The sequence below is a fragment of the Jaculus jaculus genome, chromosome 8 (genome assembly GCF_020740685.1).
Source record: "Jaculus jaculus isolate mJacJac1 chromosome 8, mJacJac1.mat.Y.cur, whole genome shotgun sequence".
Taxonomy (NCBI): domain Eukaryota; kingdom Metazoa; phylum Chordata; class Mammalia; order Rodentia; family Dipodidae; genus Jaculus; species Jaculus jaculus.
The window spans coordinates 52,893,808-52,916,297 of record NC_059109.1 but is presented as its reverse complement, the minus strand read 5'-3'; the positions used below and the strand labels follow the sequence as shown (position 1 = coordinate 52,916,297).

At 37.8% G+C, this 22,490-nt stretch overlaps 1 protein-coding gene across 1 annotated transcript in view; it reads left to right on the top strand.

Annotated features, from left to right (window-relative positions):
* The first annotated feature begins 1,183 nt into the window (after positions 1–1,183).
* Positions 1,184–22,490, top strand: part of Bbox1 (gamma-butyrobetaine hydroxylase 1) — a 70,293-nt gene continuing 48,986 nt past the window's right edge. Inside the window, exons 1-5 of the mRNA XM_045156901.1 lie at positions 1,184–1,328; positions 1,441–1,708; positions 10,172–10,290; positions 13,906–14,162; positions 15,214–15,328. Coding sequence (XP_045012836.1) covers positions 13,944–14,162; positions 15,214–15,328 — 334 coding nt within the window. The 5' untranslated portion in view covers positions 1,184–1,328; positions 1,441–1,708; positions 10,172–10,290; positions 13,906–13,943. The remainder of the gene's footprint in view (positions 1,329–1,440; positions 1,709–10,171; positions 10,291–13,905; positions 14,163–15,213; positions 15,329–22,490) is intronic.

Genomic DNA, 22,490 nt, shown 5'->3' with positions numbered 1-22,490 from the left:
TTAATTAAAATATTTTTGTGGTTGTGGGTAATATGTGTGGTGTAGAATGTGTGGCATGCAGTGTATGCACATGTGTGCAAATGGCACACCCCATGCACATGCATGCAAAGCCCAGAGAGAAGAACTTTGGGTGTTCTCTTATTACTTATCTGCATATTTCTTTTCTTAAGACAGTCTCTTCCTCAACCTGGGGCTGCTGTCTGATCTTCAGTGAGCCCCAGCAATTCTCTTTAATATGTCTCCCCTCCCAGGACTGGGGTTAAAGACATCCATAGTTATGCCCAGCTTTTTATGAGGTCTGGAGAGTCTAACTTGGCAGTATCTGGCCCCAGAGGCCCTCATCTTTAAGAGGCAAGAAATCTTAACTACTGAGCCATCTTCCCATTCTATTTACAAGTTTTTAAACTTTTACTATTGGCAGGCTTGTTTCTTTTTTAAAAATACTATAAAAATCCATTTATTTATTTGAGAGCAAGAAAGAGAAAGAGAGAGAATGGGGACACCAGGGCCTTCAGCCCCTGCACATATCCTCCAGACAGAGGATATCACAGTTCTAGAAAGGAGGTTGTATTGTGCAAGAAACCATGGAGGATGTAACCTGGGAGTTGGACTGTGTTTTCCCTCCTTCCCTCTCTCTTTCTCTCTCTCTCATTGTTTTTTTTTTGTTGTTGTTGTTGTTGTTTGTTTCTCTTTGTCTGAGTCTCATAGCAGTGAGTCCTTTGGGCAGGAAGGAGCAAGTCAAACACCAGGCTGCATCTGTGTCATTCTGGGAAGGGCAGTGTTGGTGGGCAGAGGGCTCCTAATCATTTTTCTGAAGTGCAGTTCCCGCCTGCACCTCAACCTGATTAGGAACTAAGTCCTGGGGACTGGCCAATAAATTTGCCCCTGTTCTAGGCCCTCCCCAAGTAAAATGCCTGGCAGCTAAGCACTGGATCTCAGGCTTGGAGCCCTCTCTCCCCTTTTCCCTTTTGTTGCCCTGAGGCTTGTGTGTTGTGAGTCAAATCCCTGGGCAATGAATTGTCTTCAAAAGAGCTCCAGGCTCACTAGCAACTGTTTACTCCAGCCAACCCCAGCCTTCTTTCCAGCCCCTTACAAGTTAATCAAGTTCTCTCCAAAGAAACTCATATTGGAGTATCTCTTGGGCAGGCAAATGCCACTGAGCCTCTCTGCTTAGGTGAAAGCTGGGAACTCATCCCTGCTGGGTGCTTTTGTCATTGCTCCAAGTGAGTGCTGCGCTAAGAGTCATCACTGTTAACAGGTGGGAGGGAAGCGAGAGGCGCTCTCTTGTTCCTGTCACTGCAGCTGCCCAGGGACAGGAAACAACACAGGTGAGAAATGCTGTTCCTCCTATCAGGAAGGATTGACATCTAGCCTGGGACACGTGGGGGAGAGGGGAATCTTCTATGACTTGCTAACTGCTTCCCTTGTGGGTCCTTAAAGAGCTGCCTTTTGCTGCTGCTGCTGTTCCTGTCATTGGCGGTGAGTCTCCAAACTCCCTTCTGAAATCGCTACACCCACAAACCCTCAAAGGAAGCTGTCCTTCCTCCGTTTGCCAACTTTAGTTGTATTTGGGGACAGAGCCAAAGTAGTTCAGCCAGGAGCAGAAAGTCTTCCAAGAAAAGTTCCAGGGAAACTGGGGGCAGGTGAGTTGTGACCTGCGCTTTCTCTGAAGAGTATCTAAGACTGTCGCTGAAGTTTTCTTTACTTGGTAAGTTTCTTGTGGCTTAGTGCCCAGTGACTATCGGATGAGGTTTGACTGAGCTCAATTTTCTGTGAAGGGCTCAGAGACGCGGGTCTGAGATGGGGGCAGGGGAGAGCGCCCAGTTAAAACCGCAGGCACATGCAGCCAGGGGCTGTTGCGCTGGGGACCATCAGACGCCCGGAAGAGCTTGATTTTGCAGTGCAATGGACCTGACTGCCCTTGGTGGTTTCCCTTTTTCTATTATGTTTGGCTTAGTGTGAATGCCAAATTATTTTGCAATTTCTAGTCTGACCCAAGAAAATATCTACCGGGGACAGAGAGAACATGGTTCAAAAACTGATGGGACATAAGGGAAAGCCGGGTCTGATGGTTTTGCGAAATGTTCCCTGAATAATCCACAACCCAGCCCACAGAAAGGGGGAAGAGAATGGGCATGCCAGGGCCTCCAGCCGCTGCAAATGAACTTCAGATGCATGTGCCACCTTGTAAGTTTGGTTTATGTGGGTCCTGGGAAATGGAACCCAGGTCCTTTGGCTTTGCAGACACGTGCCTTAACTACTAAGCCATCTCTCTAGCCCTACACATCATTTCTTAAGCCCCAAAAGCCGAATACAACATGCTTCTTTAAAATGCTGATTAATTAAAGCTATGGTGCACACTTTTATTTTTATCCCTAAATGTAGTTCAAGAAAAACATGTTGTAACTATTACAATATATTAAAGTTTAGGTAACATAAATACAAACTGAACAACTTCTACCTTTCCAAATGGAAACTAAATGAGTTTTATGAATGTAAAGTATAATGACATAATATCTGGATAACTTCTTCATGTCACTTCCCTCCAAAGTTGAAATGTCCAATGTTGAAGTTAACTCATAATAAAAGATCTTGAGACTGAGCTACTGCTTTTTAAAATATTTTTAAATTTTTACTTGTTTATGTGTGAGATGGAGGCAGAGAGAGAAAGAGGCAGACAGAGGGAGAGAGTGGGTGCATCAGGGCTTCGAGCCACTGCAAAGGAACTCCAGACGCATGCACCACCTTGTGCATCTGGCTTATTTGGATCCTAAGGAATGGAACAAGGGGCATTTGGCTTTCCAGGCAAGTGCCTTAATTGCTAAGCCATTTCTCCAGCCCCTGAGATATTAGTTTAATAAATTAAAATGATTACCTTGAAAGTAGTTCCTCCATAAACTTTCTGTGATATAATGATACTATGACAAAGCTCTTTGGTTTTCGATTCATACTGAAGGTTACTGTAAGATGGTGGTGACAATGAAAGTTTTGAGCATTTCCTAGGATATTGTGTAAGGCTGTGGCATAGAAAGTATCAGGTGAGTAAATAGAGCAATAATTGCCAAGTGTGTGATTTTATGCATATATCTACACATGTGTAATTTACATATTTCCCTCATTTTGATCATCTTTTGATCATACTATCAACAGGCAGTTGGAACCCCACTTCATGATAGCAGGTCTGACAACTAACTCTGAGGAAGAAAAATTAAAATTAACATATACTAATCTGATGGGTCCCTGATATTCTCTTGTTATTAAAGACATTTGAGAAATGACAACCTATGATTCAAGTTAGTTATAATTAATATTGGGTATATTTCTGTGCTCTCTTTTATTAGAACTAAAAATTTTTACTTTATGTATATACACTGAGCTAATAAATGTAGGCTTGGGGCAGGCTCTCCCACTAGCCAACAAAGTGGGTGTGGATAAGTCACACCCAAGAACTCTGAGCTTCCATTTTTCCTCCCTGCCCATTGTAAGCTCCCTGAAACCAGTAATATTACAGGTTATTTCTGACTCTAAGAATTCTAGTTGCAAATTTCTTTTGTTTTAAATGTCAGTACATAATCAATTTTAGAGCTACATTCTTGCTTTCCCAAACAGAGCAGAAGAAATCAGTGACAAGTTTGAGTGGTATAAAACTAAGAAAAAAAAGTGATAAAACCTACACCTATCCCTGAAGAAACTTATTCCCCAGATCAACTTAGGTTTGCCTGAAAGAATTACCTAACCAAGCCCCTAGCTCTGAGGAGGGCTACTTTGCTGGATGCATAAGAAGAAAACACACAAAGTAATACTGTGAAACAGAAAGAAAACTATTCCATCAGATAAGAAGCTGCCAAAATCAAGAGCTGATGCTTTGAACAGGCAGAACAACTCCTGCTCACCACACCCCACACAGTTTCATAACCAAATCATAATTATAGAGGGGATAGGAAGTATGAAATAAGCATTTTCATTTAATAGAAGATAAAAATATGTATCTTACACATTCAAGATTATCCATTTTTCACATTAACTTATCCACTACCTAACTCACCACAATGTTTCTGCTAGGCTCAATTGTAGCTGGGTGAAGTAAGTGAAAAAATTGCAATAAGGCATGCTTATACACAAGCCTAGGAATTTTCAGTAAAAATTTTCTTTTAAGTACTTGTGATTTTTGATGTTGCTTTTGGTCTTTAAATTTTTCATCATATTTGTGCCATGAAAAGATTTAATTAGGCAAGTTAAAGTGGGAAATTATTCTTCTATTTTCACTATGCTTTGTTTGGATTTACATCCATTTCTGTCATAAAGCTAAAAAAGAGATTATAAAAAGTAGAAATGACCCACCAGACTCCTGCACAGACCCCAAAATCATTACAGCAACACAAATTCCCTCCATTTCTTACCCACAAACCCAAGTGTCATGGGAACCTCCTGTCTGCATGGTCTGGGATCTCTAGTTTCCTGGGTATACTTTCCACAGGTTTTCTATTTGGTTAAATGTACTTGGGACTGAAAATGTACTTTTGCTCCTTCAGTTCATATGCTTTAAGTAGAAAAGAAGGAGGCTTACCTCAGGAGCAAAAAACAAAAGGAGAAAGGACTCACAAAGAGAAATGAGAACCTCCAAATAGTCTGGAGCATGATTGGCATTTGTTGGGGTAAGATGGTTATTCAATTGTAAGCTTTCTTAGTTTATAGTGAGGTGTAATGGACAGTGGGGCACTGTGCCTTTTCAAGCACAGAAAGCATGCATGCATGTTCTTGTCCTTCAAATGTGCAACCACGAAGCATCAATGCATCAACTTACATAAAACCCACCCAATCAAAAATCTTTCCAGCCTACTAAAGAATATGTCATTTCAGTGAGTCAAATTTGATTATATGCCAATAGACATGGAACTTGAAAAAATAAATGAGAAGAAATTTTAATTACCTTATTATTAAAATGGATTCTACTATTGTCTATAGGGTCTTTTCTATCCCTAATACTTCTGCTTCTGGGAGCGATGGCAGCAGGTCACTGAGTTATGCATGCAGCTTCAGAACCTTGGGTTCATATAGTATCTACTGAATAAAACTACTCACTGCATGGGGAAAGCAGCTCTTCCGCTGCAGCTACTGTCACTACTCCTGCAACTCTGATGTTAGCATAACTGAAACATAGTCTTTTGTTCATTTTAGTTTTCCTTAGTTTTTTGAAGAACAATTAACAAATAAAATAGTTATGTATTTATAGTACTCAGTGTAATTGTTTGATATGCATAAATTGTGAAGTATTTGCCACAGTCAAGCTGATAAATGTTTGTCATTCCAAATAGTTATCACTGAGTGTGTGTGTGTGTGTATGTGTGTGTGGTGTGGTGTGGTGTGGTGAGGATATCTTAGATCTATTCTTTTAGGAAATTTCTAGCATCTAATACACTATTAACCATAGTCATTACACTGTATTAGATCTCCGGGCCTTATTTATCCTCTATAACTAAGACTCTTCATGTTTAACCACCATTGCCTTGTTCCCTTGCCCCTTGGGGTACATAAAACTACAATGAGTTCAACTGTTTAAAGTTCATGTAAGTGAGATAATTTAGCAGTTGTATCTATGCTTGGCTTATTTCATTCAGCACAGGGCCCTTCAGGTCCATCTGTTTTGTCACACAAGATAGATGCTTCTTTTTTTTTAAAATTTTTTATTTATTTATTTGAGAGCGACAGACACAGAGAGAAAGACAGATAGAGGGAGAGAGAATGGGCGCACCAGGGCTTCCAGCCTCTGCAAACGAACTCCAGACGCGTGCGCCCCCTTGTGCATCTGGCTAACGTGGGACCTGGGGAACCGAGCCTCGAACCGGGATCCTTAGGCTTCACAGGCAAGCGCTTAACCGCTAAGCCATCTCTCCAGCCCAATAGATGCTTCTTGATTCATATTGCTACATAATCTCTCTCTCTCTCTCTCTCCCTCTCTCTTTCTCTCTCTCTCTCTCTCTCTCTCTGTGTGTGTGTGTGTGTGTAAGTACATGTGTGTGCCACAATTTCTTTACTCCTATCCCAGCTGTGGTTATTTCTTTAGAGTCACTGTTGACTGCTCTAACTGTTGCTGCAGTGAACACAGATGTGTAGCTATCTCTTCAACATGTACCTAGCAGTGAGATAGCTGGATCATGTTTTTAAATTTTTTTAATTTAGCTTAATTAAAATGTGTGTGCAAGCACACCACAGTGCATCTGTAGAGGCCAGAGAGCAACTTCAAGGTGTCTGCTTCACCGGCTTTGAGACAGAGTCTCTTGTTGCTGTAGCTGGACCATTAGATGACAAAGAAATGTTAGGCTAGTGGCCCTCAAGTTTCCGATTTTTCTGGGTCTGCTTCTTATTGTTGTGGGAATCCATGTACCACTTTCATAGCTGTGTGAGCACGTAGATCCATTGGCCACTTTCCACCCAGCTTTTTTGTATGGGCACTGAGGAGTTTAACTGGAGCCAGTGGCCTTTACAAACAAGCACCTTTAACTGCTGAGCCATCTTCCCAGCCCTATTCCAATGTTTTTGAGGAGCCTCCAAACTGTAACAATTAATATTCCCCCTAGTAGCTGCAATAATTAACTTTCTCAAAGGTATGCAAGAGGAGTTCTCCATTTTCCACATATTTTTCTCTCATATTCTTCAACAAACATCAAGTAAAATATCATGGTGGTTTGTATTTGTATTTCTTTGAACATAACCAAGCTTTTTCCATTGCCACTTCCCATTCAGGTTGCTGATCCCATGTCTGTGAGCATAATGCTTCTTCCTACTGAATGGTCTAAAACTTCCTTGTTAATTTTGGATATTAAGCCTTTGTCTGAGGCGTGATTTGCAAGCATTTTCTCTCACTCTGTAGATTGTCTCTTCACTCTGTTGATTGCTTCTTTGGCTTTGAATAAGTCTTTTAGATTAGTTTAATTTAATCCAATTAGTTTACTCTTGCTTTTGTGGCCTGTATTTTCCAGTTCATATTAAAATATCATTGACCAGACAATATCTTTTAATGTTCCCTGATTAGTTCTTCCAGTAGTTTTAGAATGAAACATTCAAGTTTTAATCCATTCTGAGGTGACTTTTGTTTGTGATATGAGAGAAGGGTCCAAATTCATTTTTATATGTATATCCAATTTTCCAAGCAGTATTTATTGAAGAGCTTATTCATTCTTCATTTGAATGTTCTTGGAAATTTTGTTAAAAACAAATTGACATTAAAGATGTGGATTTATTTCTGGTCTCATTATTCTATTCTATTTGGCTATATGTCTTTCTTTTTTGTAAGTACCATGTTATGTTTTATATTTATAGCTTTGTAGTATCCTGTGAAGCCATGAAATGTGATATCTACAACTTTTTGTTGGTTTTTTTTTTTCATGGTTGCTATGATGAAGTGATAATTGCTATGGTTCCAGACAAATTGCAAAATAGTTTTGCTACTGCTCTGACTCATGGCATTGACATTTTGATAAAAACTTTATTGAATCTGCAGGCCATTGGGTACCAAGGACATTTTACCAGTATTGATTTTTGATTCTTCCAATTAATGAGGATGGAATGTTGTAATAGTCAGACTCAGGTCACTGAGATGAACCTCCAGGCGAGGTACGGTTATGGGAGGGAGGATTTAATGAAGCAGGGCAAGTTCCATAGTGACAGAAGAAGCTGGCCTGCTTGCATAGGTCCATGCTGAGAGAGGGCATTCACCACCAAAAAGAAAGCAAACACACTTCAGGAAACTACTTTGCGAATCTTTAGACTGGTATTTCAAATCTTTCTCCAGCTGGGTGGCTCCAATCTAAATTACAAACTTTAGTGAAGTCCTGAATATATTGGGGGCCATGCATTCAAACTACCACAGATATCATTACTTTTCTTATTGTTTTCTTCGAATTATTTCATAATTGCCTTAGTATTTTAAGTGCATAAGTCAGATTGATCTTAATTATTTTCATTGATGATATAAATCCAATTTTCAAAAAGTATTTATTTATTTATTTATTTAAGAGAGAGAGAGAAAAGCAGGGTAGAGGGGTGCAGATAGAGAGAGAATGGGCACAGTAGGGCCTCCAGCCACTGCAAATGAACTTGAGACACATGTGCCACCTTGTGCATCTGGCTTACGTGGATCTTGAGAATCAAACCTAAGTCCTTTGGCTCTAAGCCATCTCTCTGGCTCTCCAACTGTTTATAAGTTGACTTTAGAATGTTATGTTGTATAGAAATAATGTGGATATTTGTATCTTGGCTTTATATCCTGAAATCTCTCCAAATTTGTTTGTTCTAACTTTTTCTAGTCTTTGTGGTTTCTGTATGTAAAAAGAAAACAGAGACAATTTCATGTCTTCATTTCAAATGTGAATGTTGTTTATTTCTTTTTCTTGTCTAATTGCCGTGCCTAGAATTTCCAGTACTCTGTCAAATAGAAGTGATCAGAGAGGCATTGCTGATCTTGGTGTAAGGCTTTGTTTGTTTGTTTGTTTGTCTCACCAGGGATCATTTTACCTGTAGGCTCCTCATGCATGTACTTGGTTGCTTGGAGGTACATTCCTCACGTACCTGTTTTGCTGAGAAATGTAACCATGAGAACATGTTAAACTTTGTCAGTACTTCTCTGGGACATTAGCCTTTTGTTTTCTGTTATTTTAGTGTCCTTGTTTAGCTTTGTTTTAAGGGTAATATTGGCCTCATAAGATGAATTTGGAAACCTTCCATCATAATCAAGTTTTGGAATAATTTGTATTAATTCTTCCATAAAATTTTTTCAGAATTCAACACTGAAACCATTAAGTACTAAGCTTTATGTAATCAAAAAGTAATTTTTGATTATTTACTTGATATTCATACTCATTACTCTGTCAAGATTTTCCATTCTTCAGGATTCAGTATACATAATTCTTTAGGTATATTGACCACTTTATTGTTTGTCTTCCTTCAAGTTCTTTTTGTACAGTGACAGATTTTTTTAAACTACAAGTCTATTCTACTTAAAATGGAGCTCTCTTCTGTCTGTTTTGAGTATTCCTTTTCTGGACTATATTTTTCCATTTCTTTATTTTGATCTAATATGTTTTTAAGTATAAAGTAAGTCATTTCTTCTAGACAATTTGTAACTGGATCGTGTCATTACTTATCCAGTCAATTTATAACTTTTCCTAGGAGAATCCAATAGATTTACATCTCAAATGATTGGTAGACAAGGAATTTACTATGGTTCTTTGGTAATTTTTTTTCTATTTTGTAGCTAATTTGTTCTTTTCATCCTTTTCTTTTTGATTTGATTTATTTGTTTATTGTATACTTTAATTACCCTTTATATTTTGGTGACTTTACTGCATGAGTTTTTTGGGGGGATATGTGATAGCTGTCATCATGCTTATGTAAAAAAAATTTATTGCCATATCCTATTTTGTTCTGAAAAAAAATCTCCAACCACACTATTTAAATCCTCATGCATCCACATTTTGTGTTTTTGATGTCACAAATTATATCTTTTTATGTTGCTCATACATTAACCAATAACTGTAACTGTAGTAATTTAGTAAGTTTATTTGTTAGTTCATACCAGACTTTTACAGAAATACCTTGTTGTATCACCAAATCAGCTGTTCTTTTGTAAGATCCCTAAGCAGTTATTATTATTATTCTAAAACACCAGAGTTAAGGAAAATATTAAAACATGCTAGGTAGTCTTCTATCTTTCCTCATCATAGTACTATTTTTTGTCTTTTATAAAGAAAATACTACATAGCTGGCATCATAAATTTTAAAACCATGTGACATGAAAGGCTCTTGTAAACTGGACAGTGATGATGACAGATAATTCTGAAGAGTATAGAATCCAGAGGCCACACATATAAAGAATGCTCAGAAAAACTGGCTGTATGTAGTGTAGATAAGCAAGAAGATGGGCTTATTTTGTGATGAATGTATCCTATATTGTTTATGAAACTAGGACATGATTAGTAAGTGACAAAAATTTAAGAGGAACCATGTTCTCACAAAGAAGTTTACCATAGAGAAGATAAACTTTGTATTTTGTAGTCTATTGTCATTTTAAGGAATATGTTCCTTTGGTTTCTGGCAAGCATTTTAAGGCCTTGTGTGATAAAACAGGATACATGTGCATAATAATTACGTCTTCCTCTCTATTTGTCTATAGATTATTGTCTTTTATGTCAGTATTTATTAGCAGTGAAACCTGAATCTTCCCTATCGGTTTGTCTGCATGTCAGCCACTGACAATCCTTTTGCTGAAAGGAAAACTTGGTATATGTGCATGTGAGTCAAACATACTTACGTTTTAATATGAGTGTCCGTATGAAGAATTGTACTGTATTTTACATTTCTTGGTCATGTTTAGTAGACTCTGTGTTTACACAGATGGAAAATTGAGATTTAAGCAACTGAGGGAATTTAATTTGCTTATGTACAAAGCTATCTAGACATGACCATCCATTGTTGGTAATGTGATTTTCCAAAACTGATGAACACCAAGTCCTTTGAGTTTTTTTTGTTGTTGTTGTCCTTTTTCAAGGTATGGTCTCACTGCAGCCCAGGATGATTCAGCACTCTGCAGCTCTAGGGTGGTCTAAAACTCACAGTGATCCTCCTAATTCAGCCTCCTGAGTACTGGGATTAGAGGTGTACACTGCCAGGCCTGGCCTCCTTTGAGAGTTTATATTTCTTCATGTATCATGGTTGCAAAATGATTTCTCCACTTTCAAAACCACATTCACAGCCCAGAGAAGAAACCACCAACAGGAAGTAAGAAAAAAAAATGCAGCAGCTGAGTCTATCTCCTTTCCACAAATTATCCCTACAAATAAGCCTCCAAATATATTTTATTGGTCATACTTGTAAATCACACACTAATATTGGCTATAGGAGAAGCTGGGCCATTTGGTTATGTCCAAGTCATGTGTTTACACTACAGAAATCAAAATTATATCAGTGAGGGAAAAAAATACACCAGGGTGAAAACATATGCATAAAGCAACATTGGTCACGCAGCCTTCATCAGTTATTGAAACAGCAATCCTCTCCCACAAACATCAGCATCATTTGTCCCTAGCTTTGTGTTCTCCTTACTTTCATAATCTTCTCAATTGTCTTCATGGTCTGGGACTTTGTGATTACCTTCATACACACAGAAAATTACATTATTGTATTTTAATACTATATTAAACTTCATATGTAAGAAAGCAAAAGAGAACCATTTTCTGCATTTCAGCATGATTCAATACTACTGTGATGAAGGGAGGAATTTGATAACTTTATAAAGGACTAGATATGGTATACAGACTACTTCTATATACTATATGAGGTAAGAACAGTTGTTACATTTTACACTGGGTCTGAATAATAAAATAAGAATATAAAAGAAAAGCTATATGTATGTTACAAATCCTAAAAAACAATACTGTAGCTTTTCTACAGAAAATATTTGACAACTCCTGATACTGATAACTACTTACTGTTTGTCTGTTTTCTCTGTACTGTGTATCATGTTAACTTAAGGGTCTAGTGATATTATGCCAGAGTTGCTAGAATGATCACTGTCCTTTAACACTGCATGTGAGAAAAATTATCAACCTGCAGTATTTCCTATTATGAAAATTGCCCTACCAACTTTCTTTGAAAATGGATAAGTTGAAATTTTTATCTTCACTAAGTTTTTGTGAGCCTGTTTGCCTTTCCTATATCTATGGTGAGATTTAGAATCTAAAGAGAGTTTTTAAAAAAAGATTTAATTAATTCTGTGCAGAGTTTAAAAGTGAATTCAGTATATTTTAATCATGTCTTATATCTGGTCAAAGAAAATCTCTTGAGTTTAAACTTTTTAAAATGCCCTAGCTGTTCCAAAGGGAAACTAATATTGACTTCCCTAGGCCTGGGGAGAGTTCAAACTCATGAGTTAAATCTCCAAGGTATAATTTTTAAGTTTTACTTAGTAAAGTGTTATTGCTTAAAACTATGTAAAACTTACCAAGTTTAAGAAAATTATAGGTGGGAACTCCCGAGCAAAAATACACAAAGAAGGCCCAGTGCAATGATTCATTCCACTCAATGCTTATATACTTCCATCATAGTTTAACTAAAAGGAGAAAGCACTACTTCTTATTCGGACTCTGTTCCATAACCTTATGCACTCATCAAAGTCATTTGATCTGGCCAATGATATATAAAACAATCATAAAACTAGCTTTATTTTAATGCTATGTAAAGTATGTTTGGAGTCATTTTAATGTTGCATAAAGTTGTCCCACAATTTTGAGAAAAACATGCACAATTTTGTCTTACTTTTCAAGCCCCTAATGCTATGGCAGTGGACACATATTAAAGAGATTTTATAAGAAGTCATCATGCCTGAGTGTCTGTCTTCCCCCCTTCAACACAAGGCAACCAGGCTTCATTTCTGCTGCCACAAATTACTATCTATTGATGATGAACTGATCATTGTATGAAAAAACTTAAAATGTTCAGCTAGGAATGGATAGGAGGCTCATCTGTTAAGGTTCTTGACTGCAAAGCATAACAACCTGGGTTTGACACCCCAGTATCCATTCAAAGCCAGCTGCACAAGGTGGTACATACATCTGGAGTTCTTTTGCAGTGGCTAGAGGCCCTGACACACCCATTCTGTCTCTCTCTCTCACTTCCTCCCTTTTCCATCTTTCTCAAATAAATCTTTGTACTGTAAGAGCTAAGAACAGTTGTCACAATTTAAACAGGGTCTGAAAAATAAAATAATAATAAGTACTTGTGAGGCAGAGGTAGTAGGATCACTGTGAGTTCAAAACCACCCTGAGACTACATAGTGAATTCCAGTGAGACCTTACCTTGAAAAAAAAAACCACAATTCAGCTTATTCCATGCAAATTATGCTTTTTTTCTCTATACATTCTACTTTTTCCATATTTGTTTAGAGTCCTAGAAAAAAATACAGTTAAATTAAAAATATTAGCAATATTCCTGAAGATAAAATGCATAGTCATTCATGAAATCAGTATTGAAAAAAACTGAGTTGTTTCATCCAATTACCATGGCTCCTCTCTTTCTCTAGGTTTCCTTTCCTATAGATACTGAATGGCCACAAATTTGGTGGAGTTCTTAATAAGAAGGAGTCACACATTGCTGAAATAAATTCACATAAAATTACTCTGTCAACATTCAGAATAAACTAGCAAAATACCAAAGCTTACTCCACTGATACTTATAATGATGGGGAATCTCAGAAAACAAATCAGACAAGTTCTTTGCAGAACATAGGGATTTTTATATTTCATTGAGAAAATATACTGTACAAGTGAAAAGTACCTATTAGTACAGAGACGGGCCATGTTCTGAGTCACAATTTCCCTTTAAATAAATTGCATGAATATTTCATTAGCAGTATTTTAGAATCATAAAAGCATTTTTGTTTCAAAAACCAGGTGCAGCTGACATCAGTTAACATAGTAGAGGCACAGGCTGGGGCTGAGCTCAGTAGGAGAACATTTGCCTAGCATGTTTAAGGCTTTGGGTTCAATCTCCTGTACTAAGAAAAGAAATAGCAGGGAGAAAAACATTACATGTCGATTTATACAGCATTTTTCTTTCCAAAGCTTTTAAATGATCACAGTTATAAAAGTGTGTATGTCACTGTTGCTGACTTCACCATCTAAAGGTTATGTGAGACAGGCATTCTTTCATCTGAATTCTTATTTACTTTTAGTCACTGTGCTTCTGTTACTCGAATCAGAACAAAGGTCCCAGCAATGGTAAGTCAAACCACAGAAGCAGGCAGTTAAATAAATAGCACAGGCCAGAGTCCACTCGAACTGTTCAAACTCATAGAGGTCAAGTTTAGATAAAACCTGCCTGCGTGTTGTTTCTAACTCTGATTTTTCATAGCAGGTAGCTGACAGAATTTATCCCTAAAGACAAGAAACATGCACTGTGCCATTCTAAAGGCAGAAGCAGTGGATGGGGCTCATCTTATGCAGATCCTCTGGCACGATGGGGCAGAATCCCTGTATCCAGCAGTATGGCTGAGAGACAACTGCCAGTGTTCTGAATGCTACCTGGATTCTGCAAAAGCAAGGAAGCTTCTCCTAGAAGCTCTTGATGTGAACATTACTATCAGAGACTTGGCATTTGACAGGAAAAAGGTAATTACCTCCAAATGATCTCTTCTTTCTCTTCCCAATTAAATTAATGTAAATAACTTTTTAAAAACTGTTCATATATATACTCAGTCTTCTACACAGGCATGTGTGTATGGTGCTTGGTGAAAAGTCAGCATGCTCAGTAAATAGAGGCATCCGCTATCATTATTATCACCACTGACATGTTTAACCAAATATTCAACATTATCCTCTATTCTGTCAGTGAGTGTCAGCCTTGAAGAATTAAAGACACAAACCACTTCTATAATCAAAATGGTGCATCTGGGACTGGGTTCCCTGATCTTAAAACAGGGATACTATAAGAGTTGCTCATGGAGATATCAAGATTCAATGAGATAATCTGAGTACAAATGTTTATCACAATGTCTGGCACATAATGGTCACTCAAAAACAGTCCTTATGAATGGGAAGATGCACAAGAAGGCATGTCATAAAAGTGCAGCCCTCAAAACTCGACTAGATGTGGCTCTCATCATTCCATGTTTCTCTTCACCAAACTTTCAAGAATTCTTATTAGATGAGCAAATGTTACCATCTTTTCCTCCAAGTCTTCAGTCCTCATCTCAACTTGAAGTCCTTTTTGCCAAATTTCACTCTTATTGTTTGGTTTGTCAAGATAGGGTCTCATTCTAACCCAGGCTGAACTAGAATTCACTATGTATTCTCAGGGTATATTCTCAAACTCACAGTTCCTCTGCCTCCTGAGTGGTGGGATTGAAGGAGTGCACTACCATGCCTGGCTACAAATCACACTCTTAATAGTAGCACCTTATCATAGGAAGTTTGAGGATCACAGTTTTAGAGGATGTAGAATAGGAACATATTGTCAGAAGAATCCTAATTCTTGCATGCTATTTTAGTAGACTTGATTGGCAAACATAGACCCGTGATTTGCACTGAGTGGGGGGAAGCAAAGCTGAGTTGGAGTCCCTGACCACCTTAACTAATATTCAAAGAGACCAATAGCAGAGAACAGACACAATATATAGCTATTTAATACACAAATAGTTATATGTGCTTTCTTTGTTATAAGGTTTATATCACATGGCCCAATGAACACTACAGTGAGTTTGAAGCTAATTGGCTGAAGAAAAGATGCTTTTCCCAGCAGGCCAGAGCAAAGCTCCAAGGAGAATTGTTTTTGCCAGGTAACAACTGCCATGGTCTTCAATGTTGCTTAAAGTCCTCATAGTAAGAATCTTTTTAAACAATCACTGTTGTTTTAATTAGACATATTTATGATAAAGTTTGATGATTTTACATATGTATACATTCTGTAATCAGCAAATCAGTGTGATCAATATTTCCTTCTCTTTCTTCTTAATTTATGATAATATTACAGTAAGAGATGTGCTCAACAGTAAATCCAAATTCTTTTTTTTTAGTTAAAATGGCATTGCAATTTACCTGGAATGTTCCAGTATTAACAACATAAATAATAAAACTGAAAAAAAAATGGTCAGGATAGTGGCAGACATTCTAAGGCAGTGGGAATCAAGAAATGCATCCGACTTGTGTCTCTGTATCTGAAGTCAAGTCTTCGGTCCACAGGCCTGCCAAGTGTTCCTTCCAAAGGAGCCTGAGACAAACCCGCACTTCTTCACAAACTTCCCCGAGGCCAGATCACCACGAATCAGCACAGCATTAATTCCTAACCTGGTGCACCTAAAGGAATGATGTGACTATAAAACCATTAAAAATAAACACAGAGTTGAGTGTGCATGTTCATTCACATGCATAAGCACCATTGCTTAAGGAGGCTGCTTTAATTCTCAGGGGAGTCTGTAAACTGAAAAATGCTTAGAAAATATTTGAAAGATAGGATCAATGGAAATGAAGGAAATTTATTTCTGAACTAATAGATAAATGCTCCAAAGAAAATAAAAGACATTTTAAAACATGTGTAAGAAATACATAGTGATAGAGACCAAGCAGAAGCACAGACAAGGTTGGAGTTGACGACTTCCTCTGCACCGTCTTGCAGATCTTACATAAAATTATGTGCACTAAAGAAAACCTTAAGAAATATATTTTTTGTATTGATTACAACCTTGACTTCTACAAGCAGGCTGACAGGCATGTTTTCCTGAACTTTCTTTCCCATCATTATCTAGATGTATTAGCCTTTCCTTTGGGCAACTGACGACCTTGGGAGATTTTTTACTTCCTCTGGTAGGAACTCTGAATCATGTACAAAATAGAGGTTTCACTCCTTCAAATCTGAAGTTCTCAAATATGTGTGATAACTCTACGTGGTCTCAAGGCTAGCTTTACAGTAGCTCACTGGGCATGACGGTTTTACCTCTATTCATCTATTTGACAGACAATTTCACTTTTCCTATGGATTCAACAATCAGGTAGGGCAGTTTCCTCTTTCTCTTAAGCACAGACCAGTGTTGTCAAGCATTAAGCTCCTCTGATTGCTTGGACTCATCATTCTATTAGCATTGAAAGGTTTGTTCCAATATTTTTTTTTTTTTTTGGTATCTAAACCAGAAAAAAAAAAATCTAATTCCCCTTCATCTACCCCTGATAACTGATTAAGTATACATAAATATTCAGGGAATATTTTTTTTTTGCTTATTTTAAAAAGGATGCACTACTAGATTCTTTCAGAAGTCTCTTATTACATAATCGCATAGCAATTGTCAGGGTCAAATAGTAGTATCTTGAATATGTTGCTTTTATATATTTTAGATTTCCTCTGGCATTCCTATTTCCTCTGCCCTAATATTATAATACTGTTGGATTTTGCTTTCATTTCCTTCAAGTTCTTCTTTATGTTACTTCAGGAAGTAAGAGTCAACATTTTATTAGTACAGCTTAAGCTTTTAAGCACTGTAAGAGGAGATCACCTCCCCTCCAACATTACTATTTCTTGATGATTGAAGTCTTATAGCTTATATTCCTCAGTACTGTCCAGCAGTAGCAAAATGGAAATGATAGTACACCCAATTACATAGTGGAAAAAACTGGTCACAATGACAGGTTGAAAGCATGAATAATATAAGAACTGGCTGCTGCATAGACACTGGAAACTGTCTTAATGGTTTTAAACAAGATCAGATTTTTTAAGTGCATTCTCAAGCTGTGTAGTTTGTGAGTTAAACAAAGAAAAGAAATTAATGGGCCATTCTTGGAATGTCGGGTCTATGACGTTTTGCCTGCAGAATTTGAGGTCTTATTTCAACTTCTATTTTCAAACATTAATATCCCAAAAGCTTGTAAACAAAGTGAATTGCATTGGTGAAAGGATTTTGTTTCTACTCTCAGTAGCAATCCTTCTCTTCTGCTTGGAGGGACTAAGACATAAAATCTGGAGTCCAGATGCAAACCACTGCTCTTGATCTTCTCCTGGCACTATTGAACAGAAAATGAAAAGACAAACGATAATCAGATGTGGACTGATGCTGGGGCAGTCTGTCCCTCAGCACTAAAAGGATGAGGTGAAGAATAATCATTCCTTTTTAGTGGTCCAGGCAGCTGCACATACATTTGGCAACTATTTTGTACAGGGAACTCTGTAAGGATATATCAAGGTAAAAAGGCCTGGACTCTTCCTTTAAAGGTTTATTAAATCAGTAGAGAAGAACAGTCATGAAAATAAGTGCAATTGTTTGTTTTTTTTTTTTGAGGTAGGGTCTCACTCTGGTCCAGGCTGACCTGGAATTAACTCTGTAGTCTCAGGGTGGCCTTGAACTCACGGCGATCCTCCTACCTCTGCCTCTTGAGTGCTGGGATTAAAGGCGTGCACCACCACGCCCAGCAAGTGCAATATTTTAAGTACATTAAGCCCATGCATTATGGGTTAATGATGGCATAGAGCAAGGAATCTGAAGAACTAGTGCATATGCTGGGTTATGAAAGGTCCCTCGATTGGTCATGCAGAGACAGAAAGTAAGGAATTACTCACAGAGAAACGGCATATGCAAAATCATGGCAGTATAAAACAGAAGAAGACTTCCTAAAGTACAGTAAGATTAACACTGGAGAAGCTAAAATTGTCAGGCAACAACAGAAACTGTGGCTAGGGCCAAAGAAGAGTCGTGTGTGCCCTGCTTGGTCTCGTGGCCTGAAACCCCACTATATCATTTCACCAGAAGATTTTATTCTTGCAAATCAGAGAAATGAGTTTAAAATCTTTAGAGTGTTATTCATTTATGTGTGTGTGTGTGTGTGATTGAGAGAAAGAGAGAGAGAGAGAGAGGGAAGCAGATAAAGAGAGAGAGAATGGTCATGTCAGGGCCTCCAGCCACTGCAAAGGTACTCCAGACATGAACCACCATGTGCATCTGGCTTACGTGGGTTCTGGGCAATCAAACCTGGGTCCTCCGGCTTAGCAGGAAAGCATTTTAACAACTAAGCAATCGCTCCAACCCAAAATCTTTACAGTTTTAAAAAATATTATTGCTATAATTTTTTTGGTCTGTATTTTAAAATATATTTCTAGAGTTGTATCTGCCTGATTTTGACCCAATAATATAGTTTCTCCAGTTTCTCTAAATTTACGAGTATCTTCTATTCTTTTCTTGTTTCTTTTGTGGTAGCCCCTGTCTTCTAGCATGCCCCTTCAGCTTTGAATTTGTGTTCATCTTACAAATAACATGGTGTGTATCAGATTTGTGTTGCAAAAATTCCTTGGTCATGGCTCTGCACATATTGGGGAGAAATGAGGAGAAAGATAAGAAAGGCTTAAGACAGATGAGAAAAGTAGGATTTGTGTTCTAGAAAACATATGTTGACCACTAGGATAAGAGGCTAATGACCCTATTCTATGATCCCCACCAATTTAAAATGTGACTATCAATGCAAGGCATATGACCATTTCCAAACAGACAAAGGAATATTGGGGATTTTAATAGAGCACTGAAAACATGAGGTTTAAAAATATAATTGTGTTTTAGCTTCTGTGTGTTTTATGGTTCAAATGCAAACTACCCTACATAGGCTTGTGTGTGTGTTTGGATATTTGAATGAATTGTTTGGGAAGGCTGTGGAACCTTGGGAAGTGAAGTCTTGCTGAAGAAAGTAAGTCACAGGGGGCAGGTCTTGAGATTTTATAGCCCAGTCCCACTTCCTGTTTGTTATCTGCTTCCTACCACCATGCCTTCTATTCCCTGAAAGTTCCCCTCAAAACTATAAGCTGTTATTAAATGCCTCCCTTCCTGAAGTTTCTTCTGATCAGTTATCTATTCACAGTAATGAAAAAAAATAACCAATACAATGCAAAAATTGACATAGCATTTACATTCACTTTTATTACCATAGATGCAAAATTCCCAACACATAGTTGATAGTATGGTCATATGTGGATATTCTTTTTATTTCTGCTTTTTCAAGGTAGGGTCTTACCCTATCCCAGCATGACCTGGAATTCACTATGTAGTCTCAGGCAGGTCTGAAACTCATAGGGAATCCTCTTACTCCTGCCTCCCAAGTGCTAGAATTAAAGGTATGTACCACCATGCCAAGTGGATATTTGTTTTCATTAATAATGTCAAAGTAAATAGATCCTTGTTTTTCCAGTTTCTTTGGTTGGAACCAAAATATTTATATTACCCTCTGACTTTAATAATGTTTGTTATTAAAAATTGAATCTAAGAGTGATATAAATTTGAAGAAAGATTTCCCATGAGGTAGCTTGTTCAATTTTCTCAGAAATGATGACTGAGAACATTGTTCTCAAACTATACACGTATTCCTAATTATATATGCTCCTTTCTAGCAGAGCCAGCCTTTATATACAGCATGTATGTAATTAGATTATAACCCCTCAGCCCATACTTACAAACTCCCTTTGTTTGAAAATAACATGCCACAAGAAGAGAAAACTCTCAACTAACTGTAAGGACCCTGTAAATTTTACTTGCCTTTCACATAGCAAGAAAAACATAGAGCTTTCCTTTTTCAAAGAGATCTGTGTGTTTAGTTGAAATTTTTCCAAAATGGCAAAAATATAGTTGTTTTAGTAAAGAGAACATTTTTTCAGAACCTTGTCAAAAAGCAAGAGTTACACATGTGTGATTTTCTTTTTAATTAGCAAGACATATGAGCTCCCTAATTTAGGAGTCTGTGATGAAATATATTTGCACCTCTACTGCTGTATGATCCATTATCTAGCCATATCTCACCATTAACTGTGAAGGGAAAAATTTCCATCCTATTCTCCTCTTCCCATACCTCCTCTCCCACCACCTCTCTATTATCTTCATGTCTAAGCATTTGCTATTTATGTCCCTAAAATCAGTAGTTACTCAGTATTGCCCTATTTGATCTTAAAAACACCTCCAAGCAGGCATCATTGTTATGACAACCATTTTGCACAGAAGAATGGGTAGGCTGGCAGAAATCGGACACCAGCCCAGTGATGAGGGGCCACACGGTACCGGCCTTGCCGCGTGCCCCTGCTCTGCGTGCTCACGCCAGTGCCCATGTGCTCCTCTCCGCTCCACTGCACACCGGGCACAGAATGTTCTCTGTCTGCTCCATGAGACAGATACAATCTAGAGAGATAACCACGATTTCAGTCACAAATTTCCTTTGAGTACCTACTGTGTGCTATGCAGTTATTCACCATATTAATGAGAGACAAGTACATACCAGGCTCTGCACACTGGGACTGGGGATTCAGTAGAAAACAAAACAGTAAAAGACTTTGGTCCTTGGGAATTGACATTTTGTAGTGAAAGAGACCAAAACCATTCAAATATGTCTAGAGTGCTTTAGATGGAGATAAGGACATGCACCAGACCAGACTGTGTACCATTGGGTACCATATTGTATACTACTCAAGACACCAGTGCTGTGATGGGGCACCAGCGTACTTGAATACATCATTCAGAGGAGAGCAGAGCTTTGCAGAGTTGACTTCTCACAAAGCATGAAACAGTATGTGGAAGGAAAGAGGTAACTCAGCCTTGGATAAATTTAGTGTAGTAGCTATCTATCTTTATGACATCTCTAGGACTTCTATATTGTGTGCTGTTCTAGAATATACAAGTGGGAGTTAAAAGAGAAGAGACAAACACAGACTGTGCCACAGTGTAACAAAGAAGCTGATCTCCTCAGCATCTCTGCCCTGTTGTCTTGAGGAATACTCTACAGTGTCTCGGTGAGGTCATATAGTACTAAAAGCAGTAAACCATTCATGAAATTCCCTCCAGAGGCTTCCTTCCCTGTCTTACAACCCCATCTCCAATAAGTGCTTCCAAAGGTACCACAATGTAAATATTTTGTCTTTAATCCTCTCAAGAAATTCAAATAATCTCAGGAAGTTCTCTGCTAAAAGAGGACAGGAGACCATAACGTTGAAAGACAGGTAGAGCAAGAAGTGAAACCACCTAGTACAAGAAAAGAGAATCACAATCCTATTTTTCTTTCATGTGTTTTCTCTCTATTAGGTGCAGATTTTGGTTTCTGTGCAGCTCTTAGAATGCATTTATAAGAAAATACAATAAATAAGAAGCTAGTCTATGCTCTGTACATTAGATAAGACATTTCTGAGCCAAAAGCTCTCTTGTGTGGAGGTGAACAGAACGAACTTTTGAGACAGCATGTTGAAAACCAGCATTCTGAATCTTCAGCAAAAGAACTTCTTTGTGTCTTTTCCTTTGTAAAATATAGCTCAGGGCCCAGGAATGTGATACTTAACCCTCAGAAGGAACCTTTATACAAACAGTTCCTTGAAAACCAGCATTCATAAACTTTATGATGTGTGAGGCACATGTTCAAGGAAGTATTCATTAGAAAGGCCATAAGTTAAATTAGGATGGGTGGTTCATACCTTAACTATTCCATCATTTTCCATTCTGTTTATGTACCCAGGCCCAAGTGTGAAACTTAAACTGTTTTTAATGTATTCTCCCCTGAAAAAAATGATATACTCCAGTCCAGTGTTATTTTCATTGCTTCCCCCAATAGTTAAGTTGTGCAGTTGGAGGGAAATGAGAACATACATTCAGATCACTCTCTTGACATCCAGATTTAACATGCTGTTCATCTTGCACCACACAGTGGCCCGCATGGTAGGTTTGATGGAGTATAGTATTATTTCTCCCAGATGACTAGCATATTTTGCATTCAATATGATACCATGAGTTCGAGAACCAGTTAGTCACGGCACTGTCTCTGAAAAGTACATTTTAAAAAATTGCTATGCATCAGTGAGTTATATTCAGTCCCAGGTTCTGTGGGCTGTGCCCTTCAGTCTCTGACTTCAGCAAAGTATTTGAAAGCACTCAAAAAAAAAAAAAAAAAAAAAAAGAGAGCTCTGGTTTAAAAAAAAACATAAACTAAGTAGAACATAAAAGC